The sequence below is a fragment of the Rhamphochromis sp. 'chilingali' genome (genome assembly GCF_963969265.1).
Source record: "Rhamphochromis sp. 'chilingali' genome assembly, chromosome: 10".
NCBI lineage: Eukaryota > Metazoa > Chordata > Actinopteri > Cichliformes > Cichlidae > Rhamphochromis > Rhamphochromis sp. 'chilingali'.
In genome coordinates, this window is record NC_137937.1 from 34,813,219 (window position 1) to 34,837,546 (window position 24,328).

Consider the following 24,328-nt stretch of genomic DNA (forward strand, 5'->3'; position numbering starts at 1 on the left):
AGATGGGCTCCATCCCTAAGCACATGCCATAAATGTTAATGTTAAGTAACAGCAGCAGAATCTAGGCCACGCACAGATTGGCAGCAGCGCAGGTTGCTTCAGGTGTAATGCTGTCATCGTGCTGACTGTGAGGAATCTTTCTGACACCAGAAACAAGCATTTGCAGCAGCAACAGGAGAAGCACCGGGAATCGAAGTATAAACGGTGTGTTCAAGTTCAAAGAAATCGATTTGGCTTTGGATTTAGTCTGCTTCCTCCAACAGCGGCTTCAGCTTCAGCCTGCTTTCTCTGTAATTAAAAGGAGTTGGCAGTGCTTTGATGATGGTGTTTGATGAGTAACAATGATGATGATGATAATGATAATCCAAATTGCAACCATTGAACCAGTTTTCTGGTATTTTGGCATTGATGACCTTTAAAACTTGGCTGCTGAATATCTGCATATGTGAAATCTGTTATAATCATTGATCAAATTTGGCACTTTAGTGACATGGCCATAAAACGAGAGAGAGAGAGAATATTCTGCTGCTTTAAAAGCCTCCAGGTTTCTGGGAAGACCCTTCCTACATATGCAATTGCAGACTTGGTTTTTACCTTCAGTTCAGCTTTGGTCTGGAAGAAATTTGTGTTTTAGCCCCGCCCCCCTCAACATTGCTCTCATTGGCGGCCCCATGTAAACAAAAGGATTGAACAGCAGATGGTTGGGGCTGCAGTGTCTGAGGTGACCATCATGTTGTGTTATATAGTCCTGATCATTTTGTTTTACTTGTTTGGGAAGCAGGTTGTAAATGAGTAAATAAAACTGTGTGGGTGGACCTGTCCTGCATTTTATCTACTGTAAACCACATCAGCAGTTAGTTTGCTTATTAAATGCTCTATTTATGGCTTTAAAAGCAATGGACAATGAACACAAAGAGTAATGAACGCACAGAACACATTCTTAGTTTGAATCATTACTCTGTTGACAGCCTGGTGATGATCCAGATCATCAGCACTGAATAATTTCACTCATCACTGGCAGAGGAGTGAGTTAAGAGAACCTCAATTTCCAGGGTTGTTGTTGGTGAGCAGATTGTTGCTCCACTAACTCAACTGTCGTGACAGAGCCTGTAGAAGCCTGTAAAAGATTCCTGTTATTCAGTAGTTATTACTCCTTAGTTTTCCCTGTAAAGAAAGTAAGTTGTTATATTTTTGCAGTAATATATAACACTAAACTTTTCATATCTCCATGTATCTGTTTAAATCTCTATCCACATAAGCGTAAAAGGAGGGTTTTAGTAGCCTGTTTAAATAAAAGCTGACAGCCAAGTCAGTAAAAAATCAGATATAACCAAACAGATGTTGTGTAGAAATGCAGAGTCCTACAGGACGGTTCACCTCTGCTGTCGTCAATTAAGCTTTGGCTTCTTGGTTAGGGTCTGCATGCAGTCAGCTACAGGCTTTTAGCATCATAAATCCTGCCTGTGACCACGTTAACGTGTTGCTTTTGTAGAGCTTCGACATGTTAACTGGGGTTGTCACGATGCTAATTACCCAATACTAGAAGATACACAGGAATATATTCAATACTTGATACATTTTTTTGATATGACAGGAAAAAATTATAAAACAAAAATAAAGAGGCATTAACATAAACGATGGCACTAATTTTAATCTGTCGAATGTACTGCAAAGAAATATAGACATTAACATAATTTTAAGATGTATGTATATGACAGATTCTCGTAGGTAGTTAATAAAAAAAAAAAAAACATTTTAGGCTTTTTGACTTGGTGCTGTGTTTCTGGTGACTTGGCTCCATATTTTCATTGCTGACCAGAGCTGGTAAGGTCGACTACACTGTTTTTGTCCAGCTGCTGCTAGACTTTTCACAGCCTCAGTCTGAGCTTTTAAGAGTAGTGTTACAGTTTCTAGACACAAACACTTGTATTATTCTGTTCTATTTTTATTTTTTATTTTTTTTTTTTGGGGGGGGGGGCCTGTCCCGTTTGGCTCTTTTGCCATCAGAATTGTTGTCTAAAGGCAAAGAAAGATGCCCAACGGATTTACTTTACCAAACTGACCATCCCAGCCTTGCCGTAATGGTCCATTTGATTCACCTTTTATTGTTTATTTTATTTTCACTTACTGAATACGGGACAGACTTGACTGGGGGAAAGAAGGGGAGAAAGAAAGAGGGAAAGAGAAACAGCTGAGAAGAGGGACGGGGGAGAAGGGCAAAAGACAAAAACCAACAGAACGGGCAGAGAAAAAAAATGCATATATCGATCACCTGGATCACCTGCTGAGAAAGAAAAAAGAAAGCAAGCAGAAGAGAACAAGAGTAATAGAATAAACAACATCACAATGATATATGGGAATATGACAGTAAATACTAAATGTTAAACATTATTGTGCAGCACATAAGATCAACAGAACACAGTGTGCTTTGAGGTAGGAGCCAAAAAGGGTGTAGTTTGTGGGTGTGATCACCCGTGTGTACACCTGTGAGCATGGACGCGCTTGTTTTTTGTTTTTTTAAAAGGTTCCTTCATGTAATAATCTGCTAGAGGGTGTGGGGGGGCCACAGCCCCGTCCTCCAGGGCGTGAAGCAGGTGTGGAGGAGATCAAAACTCCAGACATCCAGAGGCCCCCAGAACACAAGAGACCAAGGAAGACCAACAGAGGGGCAGCTGCGCCACTGTCCCGGAAAGAGCTGAGGAGAGTCCCAGATGAGGGCTCACTCAGCAGCCGCGGAGCAGAAGCCAGGGGGAGTTGCAGTGACGCGCCCGTGAGCTCCGCCGGCAGCCAGCTGCGCCTGAGTGACCGAGCCCCAGGCCGAGAGGCCGGGGGCACCCCACCTCCGAAGTGGCCCAAGCGAGCCCCAGGCTCCAGGCCCCGATAAGCGGCCGCCAAGGAGTGAGCCGGTGTGTACCTGGACGCCCATCCCCGGACACAAAGAACCACCAACGCACCGATGTCTGAGGGGGTCCGCCACTGGCAGGGGAAGTGGTGGTAGGGGGAGATAGGCCTCCAAACCTTGGAGGGCCTGAGATGTCCCCAGAGAGGTGGCGCCTGACACCCAACCTGACATATAGACACAGACATACAGGCACACACAGATACAAACATCCATTCCCACCCTCATGCTCTCATATGCACATTATTCTGTTCTATTAATGTTACAGACAGGGACTGATAATGTTTGATGCCAACTCTCACATAAATATTATTTTATTATTAGCCATAGCTGCTAGCTGCTACCTTAATGATAAGTTAACAGATAGCATTTTTGATCTGGCACAGGTTTTATGCTGGATGGCCCTTCTTGACACAATCTTCCTGTTTATCCAAGCTTGGGACCGGCTGAGGCCGGTGATGCTAACAGTAAAGTGCACCGACCATGTTACCATTTATAAACACTGTTCAGTACCTGAGTGCTGTTAAAATGGGAGCTTTGCTGACCTCACAAAATTTCTCATAAAAGGCACGGTGCTTACCTGTCTGCAGGTGCTGCGGGGAAGTTGTGCATTAGCGGGAGAGGTGTTTAGTATTAATTAATATCTAAATAGTGACTTTTTTCCCCTTAATCTATTTTTTAAAATTGTTTTTCCTTTGTTTACGGTCACGTTTTGCTTTTCCCTCCATGCAATAAGAAGTTGTTGTTGCAATAATTGTCCTTAAATATTGTACACCTCACTGTTCTTCTTATTCTTATTCTAAATGACTTGAGTTTGAGTGAATGTTGCACACATATAATTCTTTCTATCTAACCATCCTGCTAACTGAATAGCTTGCATAGGTAAATAACAACTAGTTTAGTGATTAAGGGTGTAATGTGTGATGTTACCCAACACTGTCCATTCATGAACTTTACATGTATACGTCTAGTGTGGCTACTTGATTATGGCAAAAATCACGTTTTGATCGCGATTACCTAAAATCGATCAGTCACAGATTGAACAATATTAGACTTAACTTTGGAAAGGAAGAAAGTTGTCATCTTAATGAAGTCAGTTTCTTTGAAGTTTAGTCAAAATAAATAAATGATTGTGAACAGAAGCAAGCTTACCACAGGCTGCTAAGGAGTGAAGCACATGTAGGAAGACACTGAGGTGTTTCTACGCCAGACGAGAGACTTTATCTCTCCGGCATGTCCTGGGTCTGCACAGGTTCACGAGTTCCCAGTAGGACATGCTTGAAATGCCTGATCTAGGAGAGATCCAAGAGGCATCATATGCTTAAGCAGGCACCCTAACCACTTCAACTGGCCTCTTTCTATATGGAGGAGTAGGACCTCTACTTTAAACCCCTGCTGAATGAATTAACTTCTCACCTCATCTCTTAAGCTGACCCCAGTAAGGAAGCTCTTTTCTGTCGATTGTAGCCTTCTTTCAGTCACTAACCACAGCTCGTGACCATAGAGGAGGGTCAGAACAAAGATCAACCAGTAAATTGACAGCTTTGCTTTGAGCCTGGCTCTTTTCACATCAACGTTAATGCGTCTGTCATTCCCTTTCTAGACTCATCCTCCAGAAGAAGCTGTGATACTCAAACTCCTGCACTTGAGGCAACGACTTATAATCTGCACTCCACACTCTGTCAGCTGACAGCCATATTTATTGCAATCAAATATTATTCTGCAAATTATTGTAGCAGTTTTTAGAATTTTTGTTTAATCTTTCTTGTGAGATAACAACGACCGACTAAGTTTCCCAACTAGCCTGCTCACTGCTCAGTCCACTGTTTTGGCTCTCAGGAGCTTTCAGCTACCTCAAGACCAGTTTGATAAAATTCATCACTCTCCAACACTGCCTGTGGAAATCAGTGTCTCTCTGTTGGCTAGGGGCTAATTTCATCCGTGATGTTTGGTGAATACAAAAAAATGTGGATTCACAGTCAGGGAAATGGAGTCAAACATGCTCTCACAGTTGACAGAAAATCAGCAAAAAATTTTTTTCTGCTCTGTGGTTTTGTTTTAATAGGAAACTCTTTCTGTTATTTATAACTGAGAATGTTTTAAACTGTATCTTCAAGTCTTGTTTTTCATTTTAAAACATTTTCTACTGAAAAAAGAAAAAACATTACAGCCTCTTTTCAGTCATTGGGTCATTATGTGCTCACTGGTGTGATATTTATGCTGATTAATAACGTTAGATCAACTAGACCATCTCAAAGGTCACAAGTTGTAAAGGCCATGGGTCTGAGTCCATTTAAGTCCATCAGTGAACATATTTCCTGTCTCCATGTCTTTGAATCTCACTATGACCCTCCACCTGCTCTCTCTGTGTGATTCATGCCTGATGTAAGCACCAGCTGGAAAGACAGTAAAAAATTCTCTCTCTCTCTTTCTCTCCAGAGGTCGTTTCGGTCGTTTGCAAACGACGACCGCCACGTCATGGCCAAGCACGCCAGCATCTATCCAGCCCCTGAGGAGCTGGAGGCTGTCCAGACGCTGGTGTCTACCGTGGAGGGAGCCCTCAAGAAAGTCTCTGATTGGATGGATGACCTCAGCAAATCCTCAGGGAAGACATCCACCAATAACGAGGCCGGGGATGACACGGTGGAGGAAGATGCTGCTGAGAAAAAGTACGTCCCACGGCGAGTGCTCTTTAATGTTTGTACCGTGACCATGACTTTTATGTTCGTGCAGTATTTTACTTCAGCTCAGTTTTATAAGAACGCGTTTTCAGAGCGTAACATGACATAAATTTATGTCTTGTTCTAGTTTTTAAAGAATGTTTTTACCTTCAGCTGTTTCCTGTGCACAGCTCGCTCCCGTTATAAAACTGTGTCGTATATCTTCATCGGGTAGTGAGGTGTGATGACTGGGCAATTAAACACTCACAGCGGTCATAAATTCACTGCATTTGGCTTGTAGCCTAAACATCCACACAGAGCTTCTATATTAGCAAAACACCTATATGAAGATTTAGTGCAGAGCTGGTTTTATACAAATAAAAGGGAACCAGGACGGTTAAAGAAAATCTTTGGTTTTTCATGTGATGGTGCAGGTCAGTACAGACACATGTTAGTACACACATGAACTGTTTTTCTTTGGGAGGAGGGGATCCTGAAGGAGCTTTGTGAAGTACACGTGGTACCTGCCCCTTTGCTCAGCATGTCATTCACGATCTGCAGGACTTCTGCAAGTGACACGCACATACACAGATTGAATATATAAATACACCAAGCCTGCATTCTCTTTAATGGTCAGCAGGGGGTGACTCATCTGGTTATAAAAATACTTCTGGTTGTACTGAAGTCTATGGGAATGTTTGGCTTCCGTGTGCTTCACAGGCATTAAAAAATATAGTAAAAGTGGGAATGACCTGCATATTACAAAAATCCCAAGCACCCAACAATAATAAAATGGGCCAAATTTAGATTGGGTATGGGTATGCTTTCATTTTTATTTTTTTTATGGAAAGAGCTGCAAAACTCTGATTGCATACTTCATACCACATATACTACACATAAAGCATTTTTAAAAAATGTATTTTTATTAGCCTTGAAACTAATCAAACGTATAATTTCCTACTATTATCTCTTATTTTTCATATTTAAGGAACCATTAACAAAAGTTCTTGTCAATGTTTTCTGTTTTTAAGTTAAACAATTTTTAAATATTTATTGGCCTAAAAAACTAGTGAAAAAGCTAACCAGTGAGGAAAAATACATGAGAAATATTTGTTTTAGCTCAGATTTGTTTAAAAAAAAAAAAAGAAAAGAAAAAGGATCGTTACCTTTGCAGACAGCAGAGATCGTTCACTAGATTCTTGTTCAGCATTGTTCAATGTTGCTAATCCATTTGGAATATCAGACCCTGTTGAGCAGCCCAGGGCTCGTTCTCTGGCTTCAGTGTGTGTGTTATCACCTCTAAACTCTCTGCATGGCTGTGGGATAATCTGACGCTGGCTGCCTTCCATCTGCCCTCAGGCTGGATGCTGCATCGGTGCTGTGTGGGGTGACGCGTGTCGGCCTGGTAGCCAAAGGGCTCCTCATCAAAGGGGACATGGACCTGGAATTGGTTCTAATGTGCAGAGAGAAACCCACCAAACTGCTGCTCTACACCATCAGCGCCAACCTCCCCCTTCAGATCCAGGTACGCTCAGCCACACCTCCACCACTGTGGTGTTCAGCACTCCGCATTTAAAATGAGCCACGCAGCTGAGGGAGGCTTTAAAAAGTGTTTATGATCCAAGCTTCAGTGGAACAACACCCACAGAGGTTGTTTGGTGACATTGAAGAACAGACGTGCTCATAATGATGATGATGATGATAAGACCAGTAGAGGAGCTCTCATGTGGCTCAATGGGACAGTAATGTATAGTGTATAAAATGCATCAGCTGCGATGAATATCAAGCCTTTCCCTTAAAAAAGGTTTAAAGTAATTAAAAAAAAAAGAAAAGAAAAAACAACTTCTTTATAGACAGTTCAAATAATTCTGTGTGCATCCGAGCGAGTGCTTCAATTAATGCTTCATATTAATTGGAAATCTTGGAGACTGTTTTTCACTTTGGTCTCTCCGACCGTCATCATGTAAAATGTTAGCAACCAGGTTTTTTGTGACTCACTTTCTTTACGACCACTCGCTGCACTCTAATGAACCGTGGACAGTAAATGGAGAAAAGCAGAAATAAAAGTCAAGGTTTCAGACTCCGTTCAATCCAGAATCCAAATACTTTCTCTTCACTGTGATGTGTAACAAAGATAGGCTTTCAAAACTAGGAAGGATTACATGGTTTTGTACCACACTTGCGTTTGGCTTGTTTATAAAAGCCTAAATTTATTAGATCATTTTCATGTTCTTAGGTTAATTAATTTTAATATTTAAAATGGGTTGTTATTGATATTCCAATCCATGCAAAAAACAAATAATCGTTTAATCATTGTTTAGACCTCTAATTAAGACTCCTGCAGAGCTTTAGCAGCACATTTAAAAATAAATTTAAGCACAAACCAACGGAGGAGCGCTGCAGTCTGAATGGAGCACAGACTTTTATAGACATCTGTCTGGGTGACGGTGTTTCTTTTTTCTTAAACCAGAAAAGGATTATTTTTAGTCCATGGGAGAGGAGAGGGTACAGAGGAGATGATTTGAAGTGGATATGATATAAGGAAGTGACTGCTGCTGCTGCTGAGATCGTACTTGATTTATGTCTGCCATTCTGTTTCCTTTAGACATCCAAAGCCCAGACTCTATAGTGTAAACTCACCCCTGCACCTCTGGCCACTGGGACTTTCCCTGCTTTTGCTCATTTCACTTGAATATGATGCATCCCGACACTCTGAGAGCTCAGCGAGTTTAAGCATCCCAGCTCTGAGCTCTGTGCTCCTGAGTCGTACAAATAATTTCATCAGAAGATCGCCTCCCTACGCAGTGTTTCTCCAAGCAACTGCAGTCGCTAACAAAGCAGCAGTGTCATCCACAGAGCCTAAATTTCTTCCTCTTCCCCTCATCTCAGTTAATTACCTGCCAAAGCTGCCGTGCGTGCTTTATCATCAAGGGAGGAAACCATTTGAAGCTCTCGTTTCCTGGGCCAAACTGGGAGAGATTGGCAGGCAGTGGGGTGATTGATGGGGTCATTTCTCAGAGAGACGCGATAGAGAGAAAGCACTTGAAAACATGCCACTGAAGGTAACAGCAATCTTAAGGGTGGAATAAAAGAAAAGAGGCATGCTGGGAACCGGCTGGCAATAACAGGCAGATGAGAAGCTGCATGTAAACACAACTGTTTGTGCCTTTTGCCGCCTTGATGGGCCTGCTTAGTGTTTCATTGTTGAGATGTGCTTTGCCATTATTTCTTTCAGTGCCTAAAGGTCATCTTTCACACGCATTTCCATAAATTATAAAAAGATAATCTGTTATTTAAATAAAGGGATGGTTGCAAATAGGCAGAGTTTCTGTTCAATAATAAGGTCAGCAGGATTATTTAGTTTTAATATAATGACTCATGTACAGGTAAATTCCTGATATATATGTTCACAGCTGTTACAACCCCACTTTGCTACGTGAAGGGAGAGCAATATTCGTTAACCAGATGGCAGAAGGTTTCGTGAGCTAGTCCGAGCAGGTTTCACAGTCCACAGATAAAAGCAAACACACACAATAAAGGAAAGACGCGGGAGTGCAATGTGATTGGCTGCAACACAACGCAAAGACACAGAGTAATAAAAGCGTAAAAGCTACCAGAGGAAAAAAATTTAATCCTTAGGTCACTGACCTGACTGACTGATATCTAACAGCTTGGTGTTTGTAGAAAAATTAGTAACAGTTAGTACCTCATCCAGCTTTCTGCCTCAAACAGAGAGAAACATGAGCAGCTTACTGAAACTGAAACCTCGCTGGGAGAAAACCCACAGCACGCAAACCTTTCTATTGATGCCTGCTATGTTTGTAAAGGAATTAAGTAATTTTAATCAAGTACCAAACAACAAAGAGGAATGGGGCAGACCGCTCGCTGGACCAATCAAAGGCAGGACACAGGAGGAGTCAGGAGCTGAGGAAGACATGGAAAATGAACAGGTCTGCACAGACTAATCAGAATAAAAAACTGTTAAATTACACAAGCAGGGAGGATTGGAGTGACCTGGGGCCTTAACAAAAACACTAATCCCACCAATACGACAGAGGTCATGTGACACCCACCGATGGGGCGCTCTGAGTTTCTCTTTTTAACACAGTAATTTTTTTAATTCGCTCATAATTCATACATATTTTTCTTGCTTGTAATCACTGTAAACCCAACATTTCATGAAAATGTTCAAATTCCTACCAGGAAATAGACTGTTTATTCAAAATGTCTATTGTCTCAAACATTTGCTTCTGAATAAAATGTGATGCTCACTTTGTAAATAATGGACTCCATTAGAATAAAAATACAGCCACTGTCTTGTCACGTCCAACTAGGAGTAGGGAAAAAGTCAAACTCTAAATCTTTAATGTAAAGGAGGCAGGGGTCATACACAGGAAAACAAACAGCAAGACAAATATTCCATGAAATGGAACAAAAGGTCATACACGAGGGAAAATGAAAAACAAGAGGAACAACAGAAACCAGCTAGAAAGCCTGAGCCAAAAAACAAGACCATCTGGCGAGTGGAAGGTGAAAGCCGTGAGTTATATATACTGAGGTGACTGATTGAACACAGGTAGGCAAATTATACAGAGCTGGTACTAACAAGGGCGGAGAAGATAATCACAAACTGACAGTGTAAATAGACCAGGAAGTGTAACATAATAGAGGAAATTACTTTAAAAAAAAATCACAAAACATGCCGGAGATTCGTTTAGGAAGCCAATGAAAAAAGAAAGCTGATGATTTCAAAATCGAATTAAAGCAAAAGTATAGAGCATCACCTCTTTTCCTGTCCACTGATACTTTTTAACTGCACATGACCAAAGCCTACTCAAGCAGTAATTGAGCTCAGACTACAAGCTGAAAAACAGAAAGCAGAAAGCTCCTGGGAGGAAAAACTCTGGGATCTTGAGACAGCTGTGTGACATGAAGGACTCGGGAGGGGGAAACACCAACCCAACCGGAGATTTTCCAAAAATGGTAATGAGCTGTTGCATTCAGCAGATTAGGAATAACATAAATGTATGAGCAACTTCATCAAATTCAGTGCTTTTTAACACCCAGCATGTGGCTGCTGCTTTGAGTTTCTTCACATGGCTGAGACTTCTCATAAAACAAGAGAAAATACGAATAGCTCTGTAAAAACTAAGTATGTCCGTTCATATTTTACATCTTATTTTCTTAATTTAACAATAAAATCTGACCATTAGTTCCCTGAGCTTGAGGTAAAACAGTCTCCAAATAGGTAGAGCAGTGATGCCTTGTTACAAACAGCAGGAGTCAGTGCTACAACTGTGATTCGATTTTTAATTAATCGTGCAGTTTTGCTTTGCAGACAATGACCGACGACAAATACGAGGTGCGGTCGTGCGTGCCCGAGGCGGCCATCCAGGTCTGCACCACCAAAGACCCCCATCTCACGCTGAAGATCACCCTCTCGTCCTTAGCCATGAGGGACGAGCAGAGCGCCACGGAAGAAGGTATTGACTCCTCCTCCATTCCCCTTCCACCCCCTCCCTCCACCCACCTTCATCTGTGCCTCCTGTTTCGGCAAGATGCCTCACCTGTTTTTATCTGACCTTTTTATGACTACAGAAGGCTGAAAGGGAAGGAAGAGGGGAGGGATGTGAAGGTAAACCTGAGCTTAAACTAAAAGACAGTCTGGGGAAAACTGGAGGATGATACAGCAAGAGGTCTGAAAGCTGAGAGGCAAACGGGCAGAAAAAAGGAGAAGGGATGATATGGATCTGGGTCAAGTGTTGTGGAAATAGCCAAGGAGAGATGATTTCCACTGAGAATGTTTGGCTTGGATTGACGAAAAAAGATATTTCCATCTTTGGTGTCCTTTTGTGTCATCCTGCATTCCTGCAACTCTGATAAGAAAAGAGTCAGCCTTCTTTTAAACAGAATAGATATATTTTAAACAACTCTGGCTGTACAAGTGAACCAATATGTGTCACCAAACAGATATTTCATCTCGTGTAACCAGCTGTGGAAAAAATAAAAAAAATAAAATCTCATTTCAGGTGACCAAATTTGATGGGAAACGTGCTCAAGAGCCGCCGGCGTTTGCCATCAGCGGTTTCATTGTTTGTTCTCGGCCCACAGATGGGAAGGAAATTAAAAATGAATGATAGGCGAGCTGGGACTGAAGAGCTGCCATTACAGAAGCGTGAGTCCCTTAGTGGTTCTCACTCACAGTGGGAAAGATTGAGCCTTCACAAAAAAGGTAAAAAAAAAATGGATTGTGCCAAACAGGAGAGAGGCAGAGCACAGCCGAGCTCAGGGCAACAAGGAAGGGAAAACTGTTTTTCTTCAGCTTCAGCACCCTGTCAGGACTCACAAGGACACAGTTTCTTTTGTTTCATTTCAGTGTGAAATGAAACACAGTGACATATTATACTGTTTTCATACACTTCAGCAGAATTTAAATGAAATATTCTAAATAGACTCAGGTGAACCACAGAGTAGCTCCCTGAAGAAACACTTCATTTAAACACCTTTTTTTTTTTTTCATGCTTGGTTTAATAATTTCTATTTAACGAGATATTATCCTGAGATATTAGGATTCTTTTTAGCAGGTGTGTCTCTGGTTGACCTAGCATGTTTTCACATAGTTGGATATTTAGATATAGCACTGTTAAACTACTGAATACATAAAGAACATCTTTTGGCCTGTCCCCAAGGTTGGTTTAAACGGCTGAAATCCAAACCGTCAAGTCCAAAAAGGTAACCTGCAACACTGTGAGCTGGTGTCGGAACTCAGCTGAAGCTTGTTTGTTACATAAAAAGACAGCACTCTGCAGCACCAATGCATCACTCTGAGTGTTTTTGTGCACTGGGCCGTCTGCTGTCAGTCAGCTCATTGCATAATCTCGGAGTCAGCGTTTGGAGTCTCCCAGTTACTCTTTCAGAGCTGTGACAAATAGGAATCCAAGCAAGAGGCTCAACGAAAAGAGAAACAAAATGCATTTAAACCAACACAGGACAACAATGGTGTGTGCAAGGCAGTAGTTTCATTAATTCAAGTAGTCAGTGGCTGTGTTACTGTAAGTGATGGGTGGGTTTGTGGAAAGTGCGGACACAAAAGTAGGTTTATATATAGGGTGAGTAGATATGAAGCTGGAATTCAGACTTCGCTGGCCATTTAAACTGGTAGTCTTTGGATAACTTTTGAAGGCAGCTTCAATTGGCCATTAGAGGAAATGTAGTCTTTGTGACTTGACCATTTGTCAGGTCCAGAGGCTGCAGCTTGGACCCACCTCCAAGACTGTGAGAAGGCTGTCACAATGTCATGTGATGTGAAAAGTTTTCAGTCTTCACTTGGAAGTACGGTACATCAGTGAAAGCAGAGGACTCCTGCACCTCCTCCCTGGCATCTGTACACATTCAAAGAGTGCTTTGGCAGTTTATTGAATGAATCTAAGGATTGACGCTGTTGATTGTTAAGCGACCAGCAGGATTATTTTTTGTTTTATTTGTTTTTGCTACATGCAGAGTAAAATTTGGATCCAACCAATAGAATTTGGAACAAGTAGATCTTTAAAAAATGGGAGAAAAAATTACACATTTTAAGCCAGAATTACTCATTTTATTCAAATGTGAGGAGGATGCATGTATACAGTTGGACCACCCAGGAGGACGTTTCCTCTGCAGAAAAATAAACAGCAATTGTAAAAATTGCAAAGATTTGGGTATCCTACTAAGTTAGTACTCAGCAGTCCCTCTATGGCAGTTTGCAAATGCTTTTTATAGTCAGGTAATAGTCTTTTTATTCTGTTCTCACTTTTAAACCCTCTTTCTCCAGATTACTTTAAGTTCTCACTGCAGATGTTCAGCTCAAATGGCTGAGGGGAAATTCTGAACGCTCCAGCTTATGTTTCTTATAGTAGCTAAAAGTGGCTTTTGATGTCTTCTTTGGCTTTTTCTGCTGTTGCTGAAGTAATCTTTTCTGTTTCATTTTCTTGACTGACTGCAGGACATCAATGCAATTGAAATTTAGCGCAATCCATCCTTCCCTCCATCATTGTAATGTTTCTGTGCCACTAGCTGTTACACAAACCCAAAGCAGAATATTTCCACCCCAGTGCTAAAAAGTCAGCAGTTGATTCTTTCCATCAAGCACTGACTCCTTTTTTCCAAATGTACGTTTGGTGATTGTGGCCAAATGGCTCTATTTGTGTGTCATTTGATTCAGATGTTACTTTGCAGACTATAGATATTGACTAGTTAATTTTGTGATGAGCTGGCTCTGAGCAGCTTTGTATCTGTGCCCAGCAGACATGCAATTTTATCTGGTTTTATTTAGTTTCAGAAAGTGGAAACTGTAATGTGGAGGCACATTTTTGACTCTTCTTGCATCATCAGCCCTGCGTCAGTTTAGACTTAACAAGTTCATGAAGTTCTGTGACAAGCATGCCAGAACTGAGTTTTGTCTGTAGACAGAAACACATGCATGAGTGTTTCAATGTCTGCAATATAACATGAGATTTAAATTTTGTGTTACATTGTGCAGGTTAATAAACATTCGCTAACTGTGTAACTCCTTTTAAATTTGACCACATTTATTGTAGAACATTGGTTCTTACTTCACCTGTGGCATCAAGCTTTGGTTAGTTACTGAAAGATGATGTTTACAAATACCAGCTGCTGAAGGTGGTCTAATCTCAGCTTTAGAGAGAGGACAAAGAGCTCCGAGTAGAGATTTGGGTATATCTAACTACATGTAGATCTAACCTCCACCCTCAAGAAGAGCTGGTGGAGTCGGAGAGAGAGAAAAGTCTGAGCCTCTGGGCTTGTGATCTGGATGCCAATAAGAGGCAGAAAATATAGATGGATGGTTGAAATAGATGGATGGATCCATAAAAAAGGTATTTAGGACGGCCATAGAGTTTAACGTTTCCAAATACTTTGCAAACCTGAAATTACATCTGATTAAGGCTGTTTCCACACAGACAGTTTCAGGAGAATCAGGTCTGGAGAGATTACACAGTTGGCAGGACATGACACCCACTTTCTAGCTGCGAATTCACTGAAATATTAGCAGCATTTTTCAGCACAAACTGAACTTACACAGACTTTAAAATAGAGAGCTGGCAGGTTAAACATGAGCTGTGCAGGGCATTTGTATTCGCACATGCAGCGCTCATGGTTGTTGCCTAGCCCTCACGTCATACTGGGCTCTTTTTGTGCCACTTTTTTCATTCGTATGAACGCCATTTCCGCTGTGTTGGGTGTAGCATAGCCAAACTTGCCAGCCGGTTTCGTTTTTGTAAAATCTTCAAATTTTCAGTCTGATTTTCTTACATCAGCCTAACACGGCTTAGCAGCAAAAATACTCACACTCAACACCCTAGGGACCGTTTTGTGCCCCATTGAAACCCATTATAAACGCTATTTTTCACGGCAAAAAAATTACGGTCAAATCGATCGTGATCGGTTATGTTTCCGTTTCCGCTTGCAGTACTGGCCTTAGAGTTGTAATTTTTTTATTTGTCCACCGGGTGGCGCCCTTGCTCCACATGTGACGCCTGCTGGAACATACACACCTTCTCCAGCGGCCTGCTCGAGACAGATACCCGGAAAAGGCAGACTAATTTCCCGCGTGCAGCAGCAGCTTGGCCCGCTGCTCGTTCCGGACCATTTTCTGACCTTAGGATCGTTTGAGGGTGCATTAATTTTTTTTAATCAACAGGAAATGACGTATTTGTTTTCACGTGGTAGCGGAAGTGTGTGCTGCAGACACGGGAACCGAACCATATGCTCCGGCGCTGCGCGAAACACACCCGCGGCAGAGGCACTCCTCCCCGGGGGAGCAGGAGCAGCAGCGCCGCCTGGGGACATTTTCGGCTTCTGCAAAAAAAATTAAAAACGGATCGAAATTAATGTTGGTGCCAATCTTTTGTCCATCTAAAGGCCTAATTATAATAACAATAAAATATTACTTCCAATTTTTTTTTTTGGAAAATATTTTATGTTTTATGTTTTTGGGGCAAAAAAAGCAGTGCGCTCATGTGACGAAACCGGGATATAAAGGGTTAAAATCCGCGAAATGTAATTAAAACTTGACATGAATATTTCAAGGAGAAGTAGGTCTAAAAGATTGGCTAATTTAAAGTGGAATAAAATATTAATATATAAATTTTTTATAGCACTTTTTCGGGCGTGGCAGAAAACGGTCCCTAGGGTGATGAACGTAAGTTTTTTAAAGTATGACGTGAGGGCTAGAAAAGTTGAGAACGTGTGGTGAGGTGAGATGCTTCAGACATGTCCAACCCTGACGCTTTCCAAGGCGGGGTTTCTGAATGCTTAAGTGTCACAGTCAAGTCCTGATAAGCAGTAGAACATGGATCATAATACAAATAAATAATTGATTTGATATGAAGGTCGTGAAACCACTGAAAGCGTCACTTGTTTAAAAAAGTTAAACAGATAACAATGCAAAATTGCTAAACCTACACTTGTAGAGGTTTGATTAATAAACAGTAGGGTTTTTAAATTCTTTGATTGAAACAGATTGTCTACTTTAACACTCCATACATCTCCACTGATGTGTACCAGTGCATTTTATTGAAAAATCCGAGCAATTAATTACTTAACTGCAGTTTTCAGGCTTTGAAAAAGCCATCTGGTGGGTTGAATAGAACCCTTTGGCAGGCTGAGAATGGCCCCAGGACACATGTTTGACACATACTGTTTGTTTCATTCTCTCTTTTTAAATAATAAGGTTACCAATGGGGTGTCTCTTCTTTCTTTGCCAAGTAAAGGTGATATCAAATCAAAATCAAGTTTAGTTCTAACTTCAGCTGTTTCTGGGTTTTTGTCTTTTACACATGTTAAAATAGAGTTTTATCAGTAATAAAATGCCAGCCAAACTCAACCCTATCTGTGCTACCTTGCAGGGTCTCTGAGGGTCTTTTTTCTGGTGACTGACCCCTGACAGTCTAAGTGGTTCCCTGGTTTTTATCGTGTGCCTCCTGTAGCTGGCCGCTGCTCACTGACTCTTGGTTTTGTTGCCATAGCTCCGCAGGTCGCCTCGCTGCGTGGATTGGCACATCTCTGCGGCCCCGCTGCTGACGAGGCATCCCCCACACCCAACAGCAGGAAACCCCGGGTACAAGGGGCTTCCCCAACAACCAAACCAAACCAACCCACTCTCACTCTCTGCCTCAGACATGCTCCTCTATCCCCCTCCTTCTTCTCCCACCCCTTCCTCTGTTAACTGGACTTCTCACTGGGTCACCATGAAATTCTGGTCCATGTCTACTGATAGAGCACACACACCAAAAGGACAAAATGACTACATTACCCAGCAGCCCACATCCACACCTGTGCTCCCTTTGCTTTAATTACTGGGGCTGACCTCTGTCTGTTGATCAGTTGTTATTGGCTCAGAGTGACATCCCATAATTTCATGTTGGAAAAATTGTGTTAATTGAATTACTCTGATGTCCCGGTCACTAATCGAAATTCCCCTAAGCTAATGATGTCGGGGAGAATTTAGTGGAGGTTGTCCTTATTTGTATGTGGTGTTGACCTCTGACTGATGGTTCCTTCATGGCCTGCCTCTGGGAAATGATTTTCACCGCTCACTGTTTCACACACATACTCCTTATTTTTCCTTCATGATTAAATCTACGTGTGTTTTTAGCCCTCTGCTGTAGTGGAGCTTTGAGTTTGTTGCCAGAATAATTCACTTTTTAATGACTGGCCAGCTGGTCCATCTAAATCTGGTTGTTGCTGTCATTTAGATGTAATTTAATTTGTAGGTGGCGCTCGGCAGTCCTGTGAACTCAATTACAGGCAGTCATCTTTAAATGAAAGCTAATCAGAATATTTAAAACAAATGCCAAGCCATGAGACAAGCTAATGCCTCTAGTAGCTTCTTGTAGGTCTTAATTTTAAAATTTAACTCTGGTTAATTACCAAAATTTATCATTGGTTTAGGTTTATATTCAGTACACAGGATTAAAAAGAAGTTCAGTGTTGATGATGAATGATGCTTTAATCCCTGCAGTTTGTATCAAACTGACTTACAAAGCAAAGAGCAGAGACAAAGCTACACGTGTTAGATAAGAATGAACTGTTTAGTTGATTAAACAACACAAAATTGATATTTGGCAATTTTATGTCAGTCAGGGATTTTGAAAATACAAACACTCACTTTTTTCAGCTTCTCAGATCAGATAATTGCTAGTTGTCCAAATGTTTTTAGTTTTGTGTTGTTAGACAAAAAATATAAAGAAAGAAATAATTAAAATAATTGATGGGATGACATCAGTAGTTATTTTTGTATATAGTATTGCATCAGGCAAATCACAGCTGCCTGCATATTGTCTTTATTGAATAAAATGTTTTAAGTCAGTCTAATAAATAGTACTTATAGTAAAAGTAGCACATGACATCTGTTTCTACAATTTTGAATTTTGAAATTTATAACTTCAAAACAGCAAAACAAACAAGCCGTCTTAATAAATCTGATTGGGTTTTTTTTGTTTTTTCACAGTGTTCATACCAAGCAGAACAAGTTAAAAGCACCTTTTAAAACAACAAAACATAAAAACTCAAAATGGTTGAATAGAGCCTTAAGTTGAGAAAAATGTCATTATAGTTTTTTGGGGGGGAGGGGGGTTTATTAGGGTTCCTAATAACAACCGAGAATCACCAGTTAACCTAACATGCCTGCTTTTTGACTGTGAGAAGAAGCCGAAGGAACCCACACTGGTACTCGAAGAACATGCGGAGTCCAGCCAGTGGATCTGAGCCCAGTACATGCTTGCTGTCAGGTCACATTGCTAACTACTGAACCACTCTGCTGCCAAAATAATTAGAATAGTAATGATAATGAGGTGTATTTCAAATCTAAGGATTTAATTGGCTCCAAAGACTCCATAGATTTCACTATAATGAAGAAGATGTCATGCAGTAAAGGTTAGGTAGGTCTCTAATGATTTAGTTTTAGACTTTACATAAAACTGAATGATTGATTCCAACTTACAAAGAAAAACGATCATTAGCCTGGCACATTTAAGAGCAGAGGAATGCAGTAAATGTAAAGGTCTGACGTGTTTGTAATACTTTTAAGATTAGCATGGCACACTTGAGACTCCATAGATCCACTCAGCCTGTCGTGTAGTGTGTAAAGTGTTTGTATCCATCATGCTCTGCTTTGTTGTCTGTTTATCTATATGGAACATCGTTTGCGTGACCCTGGTATCCAATTGTCTACTTTGTACTCCGTCTTTAGTTTATAGCCACAAACTAAGAGCCTCTTAATGGCTTGTTGTCGGGGTTCACTTCATTTTCATTTGTTTCCGAGGTCTCCAGATGCATCAAGCAAGCAGAACGTAAAGAGTGCGCCCACACATGCACGATTAAAACAAATCACGCCATTAGCTGCACACTTGCTGCCAAAGTGGTAAATAGAAGCCAGAAGTCCCGGGGGCAGAACATGAAGGTCCTCACTCAGTCTTGGTCTTGGAGGAGTGACATGGGAGAAATCCCCCGTCTCTCTCATCAGCTCCTTCGTTTGTCTTCCACCTCTTCCATCCTGTTCAGCTTTCACTACGGTCTCTACAGCAACAGACTGCCAGACCACATGCATCGCTCCTCGGCTCGCTTTACTGCTGCGGTGCCACATGGATAAATTGGAATTTGAATACTTGTGGATTTAGAGGCTACACTGCTGTTTCCTCTCTATGAGCAAGAGCCTTTTAATGCTCTGCGTCAGCACTCCTGTCAGCTTTAGTCCCAATTTAATCTCTGCTGGCTGTTGCTCATTGGAAGAGTGCTTTGAACCATAATGACACTGATTCGAGTGAGATGGTACATCAATCAATATCTGATATTTGCAACAATGTCTCAGCTTGCAGGGAACTCATTATCTTAGATTTATTTGATACGAGATAACCTGCGGGCCTTCACCGAGCTCTGCAGTGTGATCTGCGGTCTGTTCCCCCTTTTGTTTGTCTGCTTGACTGTCCCACAGTGGGCACCCCTTAGCTGCTCCTGAGAACAAACAGCCTTCACTTTCTTTCCAGGGTGGCGTTCTCACTCTCAGATGTTTATGTTGTCATCTGCTGTCACTCTTCTTCTGCTGTCGTTCTCCCATGGCTTGGCCTCCAGTCATGGCAGGAGTGCTTCCCCACAGGAACCCGGTGTGGAGAGACTGTTTCAGTCAAACATAAACATCTGACCGACCCCGCAAGAGTGAAAATACTAGCATGGCGCCCCAGAAAACTGCAAAGCCTTTTGAACAGGATGACTTTTTCCCCCTCTTCAAGTGGAATAGCTAATGTCTCTTTGCATCAACTCTGCCTGTGACCCAAACTCAGACCCCCTTGAGCCAGTTTTTCTCGATCCATCCAATGTGTTCTTGTTCTAAAGTGTTATTTTTAATCTCTAATCTGGCTTTTGGTCCTGAGTCATTGCCATGCTCTCATTTTCGTCCTGCGCTGTAATCGATAACACACTAATCTGGCGTGTTCCATTGCCTTCCGCCACTGATCTGCATCTAGAGTGAGACTTTGGCCGGGCAGCAAGACGCATGTGCTCACGTCTACTCCGGTTCCTCCTGTCAGTGTCATGAAAGATCCTGCCTTGTGCATGAGAATCCTCCCTCTCCCAGAAAAATCACACAATTTCTCAAATTTCCCCTCCTCTTAGCTCATTCGGTCAGATCAGTGGGTTTGCCTAATAATTAGCTGTCCGACCCTGCTGCCTGTGTGTCTGTGTGTGAGTGTGAGAGGTCAGCGTGCTCACGCTCAGTCTGTCTTGTCTCATCCTGTCCCTCTCTCCAGAGGAGGGCGAGCAGGACGCTGACAAACGGAGACAGGAGGAGGAGGAAGAGGAGGACGTCCTGGACAGGCAGAAGTGCCAGGCGGCACTGGCTTCACTCCGACACGCCAAATGGTTCCAGGTGAGCACAGCTGGGCTGTGACAGATTTCTCTACACTGTCTTTATATTCTGGCAACCTGAGCATTCAGCCGTGTGCCTAAAATTACATTTGCTTGGCTTTAATGTGTGACAGCAACTTGGTTTTGAAGGAAACGTAATGGCACCTAGATTTTCTTTTTATCACCATAATAAATGACACAAAGTAATGAAGTCTATCATTAGCACGCAGGTGTTACGGCATTGACATTATGAAGCTTTTTACTGCTCAACTGATGCACTCATTCCAACACTGCTGCAGCAACAAAGACACAACCTGCTCCTTACGTTCAGAGTTTTTCGTTCTCTCTACTTGTATAAGCTGAGGCAGTTTTCCACCTAACACAAGAACTTCCCCTGACTTCTTTTAGGGCTAATTTCAGGGGGAGTCTGTTCACAGTCCTGTTAGTTTATGCAGTTCAAAACCACTAGCATGGATCATTTAAGGTGTTTTTTTTGTCCACATCTGTGCCCTAGCGCTTCAAGGTAACTAGTCATTTGTAGACTAGCAAGGTTACTGCTGTGCAGGAGGCAGATTTCAAAGTGTGTTCTATTCCTAACCATGACCAAGTAATAAGTTAGAAAGTAGAAAAACAGCAGACCAAATGGGACAAGAACCAGGCTGTCTGATACACCTGCAATTACCCGTCCAACCGCCCGCTGTGGACGTTATTACTCAGCCGAAACACAGCTGTTATTTTTCTGCCATGAAGTTTTATATAGCAGTGGGACAAACAAGTGGTCAACAGAACGGCGTTATAAGACATTTTGGGATGAACATGCATTATTTTGAATACAAACACAAAACATATCGGAAGGGGGAAGCACATCATCGCTGAGTATAGAGGGACTGATGTCATAACCAATACCAATTTCAGGAGCGTCTCATCGTGTGAACCTGTCTGTTGGCATGGATGTCTGTTTTAGGAGCCACTGCTACCAAATACACTCTGTGTTTTTCTTCAACTGTCTTCAATGTGGTCCTGAAAACCTGAAGTAATTTACATGAAAATAACACTTTCAGAAAAGCTGTTCACTTTGTTACTTACTCCTGGACCACGATGCAAGCACGTGTATAAAGGACATAAGAAGAAGACTGAATATGAGCTGGGAATTGTAAATTGTTCACAGCAGCAGTAAAGTATATTTGTTTCATTTCTCTTACATAGTGATAATGCAATTTTAAGACAGTATGCAAATGAACTAATGTGCACAATAGGTCTAAATTTATAGACATTCCAAGGTGGCCGACTGGGTGGTTGGGAGGCAGCGGGGTGCTCAGGAGCCGTCAGCTTGTGGGAAGAAACTGTTGAACAGTTTGTAGAACCTGCTTCCAGAGAGGGGTGTAAAGTATGTGAGCTCTGGGATGACTCAGTGAAGCTTGTGCATCTCATTTCCCTGAAACTCATCAAGCCACAATGAACACATTAATGAGAGGTTGAAATGAAGCTCCTTTTTTAATCATTTAAACAGCAGATATAGGCATCATTCATCATGTCTTCTGTTCTTTACTCCTTTTCCAAAGCTGCTTTCCTGATCTATTAAAGACATGCATCAACATTTAATGACTGAAATCATTGGCAGTTATTTTTGCATTCGCCTAAATGCAACATTTGCAAAAATGTGGGGAGGAGAGTATTTAAATACGTGATTTAGTCATGTTTGTAGCAGTCTGTTTACTCCAAAATGCACCATTACTTAAAGTTGGAGAAAATGTTATTGTGCGCTTTATTTAGCTGCAGTAGTTGCTGTGAGGTATGCCAGGTAGTTATCCAAAGGAGCATGTAATTGATGTGGGTGGATTGCTTCAAACTGTGGGGGCTTTGGTTTTTCCCACTAGCTCTTAACCCTGAATATTTGGAGCATAGCCTCGGTTGTTCCTGGTCTTTAATAAAACTGTTATTTTAATACAACACAATGGAACTTAATGTGGAGTCAGAGTGAGAACATTGGCTCAATACAAAACACTAACAAGCAACTTGGGCTCGATTAAAAAGGCAGCAATATTGTATGAATTTTACAATGTGTCTTTCAGGTGTCACTGAGCGTAACTGATGCCCACAGGTGGAGCTAGATTCTTTCCTTCGACCTGAAATTGTCAAACCTCCCATACAGACAGAAAATTAGAGCGAGGTGTTGAAAAATTCTGGAGAGAAATGGATATAATATTTAAGATTTCTTGCTCCCTCAATGGGTCTGCTTTTTTGACTTTCCAGTTTTCTCTATTTTTGTTGTATTGCTTTTGTCCTTATTTGAATTAACTGATTGCAAATTGTTAGTAGATAACCTACAGAACAGTTCCTTCAACACAGTTATGCACTTTGTGCATTATGCTAATAAATCTTATGTGTGCTCTTTGCCGTATTTAATGGCAGATCAGTCAATAAGCTCAACTCCAGATGTCAGAAAACTGCTCTGGATAACGATGCATATTCCTTTGCCCTTTCTTTTGTGAGAAACTTGACCAGTGAGTCCAACTGTGGAGTAACAGAGCTGAATATAGATGTTTCCAGGATGAGCTTGTAGAGTTTGTTAGAAAAAGAACAGGCAGCATGGGAATAGAAGAAACGGTAGAAGTAGTGAAGTTTTTATCAGCGTGAGTAGCTGAGGAGCCTGAGATATAGCGCCGACGGATACGGGGTCATGAAGAGGTTCTTCACCAAATCAAGTTTCAGATGAGCTTCAGCTCTGCTGTCCTGAATGAACTGAGCTTTTCCTCCACTTGAGAGGCAGGAGAGAGAGATGAGGGTCAAGGTCAGGTGAACCGGCCAGTAGTTTCCCTCGGGGAAGGAGAGCTAATTGACAAGTACTATCAGAGTGAAGGGCTGCACTGTGGCCTGAAGGTGTAGCAGCACAAGCCGGGTTCTGTTTCATCATATTCAGACGGGGCTGACATGACCTGAGGATCTCCACTGATTTGTAATAACTGTAGATACAAATGGCGACGTCTGTCTCATTCGCCCTGTCTGCGTAGTTTCAGTGAGACCACCAGAATGAAATTACAGTCTTGATTATTATGAAAAGCCATCCTGTGTAAATTAAAGTGTCAGTAATCTCAGGCTTAATTTGCTTTCTATTAAAGTCTAGATGTAATAGCCTCAACCACCGTCTTCTTTGGGTAGTTCAGTTACTTTTCTCTTTATATTCTTCAAGTGGTTTCTTTTAAACTTGAAAGAATTTAGCAACAGGTTTGCTATTTTATTAAATGTAAAGGTGTTGAGTGAATCATCTGTCCTGAGTTTAGACACTTTTTTTTCTACTCTGAGGGACTGTGTGGAGAATTATCGTATTTAAAAAGTGACAAATAACACTCTCTGTTTGCTTGTCTTTTTATCTGATCTGTGTTTGTACAGCGTGCACAGAGCACAAAGTTTCAGGTCGTTGGACAGAGCGGTTCGCATCATACTTTGGCTACAGTTTGGTCCCTCTCTCGTTACTGGTGTCCCCCCTAGTGACTGCTCCACTCTGTGTAGGAGGAGAGTCATTTCTGGGTTCCTAAGTGGTCCAAAAACAGCAGCCCGGGGCAACGCTTTGGTCTAAATGCACTGTTCTATCCACTCCATAATACATCAGCATCTTCCTTTGTCCACATTCCCACCTCTCTACCAGACTTCATTAAATCCAGATGGATTTAGCAGCTCTGGGTGGCAAACGATGCTGAGATGTCTGCCTCAGTAGAGGGAAAAGTAAAAAGAAATCGATGTGTCATTTTTTTATTTTTTTCATCTCTCTAGTTTCCCTGTAATTCAAATTTTATCAATTTAATCATCTAAGAATGATGATTATGAGGAAAATGAACCACACACAAACTTGTAACAAACCAGCTATCCACCA

General features: G+C 41.6%; 1 protein-coding gene and 1 long non-coding RNA gene across 2 annotated transcripts in view; one reads left to right on the forward strand and one right to left on the reverse strand.

Annotated features, from left to right (window-relative positions):
• The window catches only part of LOC308404698 (spermatid perinuclear RNA-binding protein-like), a 103,784-nt gene that overhangs the window by 54,574 nt on the left and 24,882 nt on the right, over positions 1–24,328 (forward strand). The window contains exons 3-6 of the mRNA XM_080894859.1: positions 5,339–5,568; positions 6,919–7,084; positions 10,898–11,042; positions 20,361–20,479. Coding sequence (XP_080750985.1) covers positions 5,339–5,568; positions 6,919–7,084; positions 10,898–11,042; positions 20,361–20,479 — 660 coding nt within the window. The remainder of the gene's footprint in view (positions 1–5,338; positions 5,569–6,918; positions 7,085–10,897; positions 11,043–20,360; positions 20,480–24,328) is intronic.
• LOC308404699 lies at positions 1,979–6,907 on the reverse strand. The gene is made up of 3 exons (XR_013973177.1): positions 6,726–6,907; positions 4,052–4,191; positions 1,979–3,066 (listed from the first exon to the last, which is right to left on the reverse strand). It is a non-coding gene; the product is annotated as an uncharacterized lncRNA (long non-coding RNA).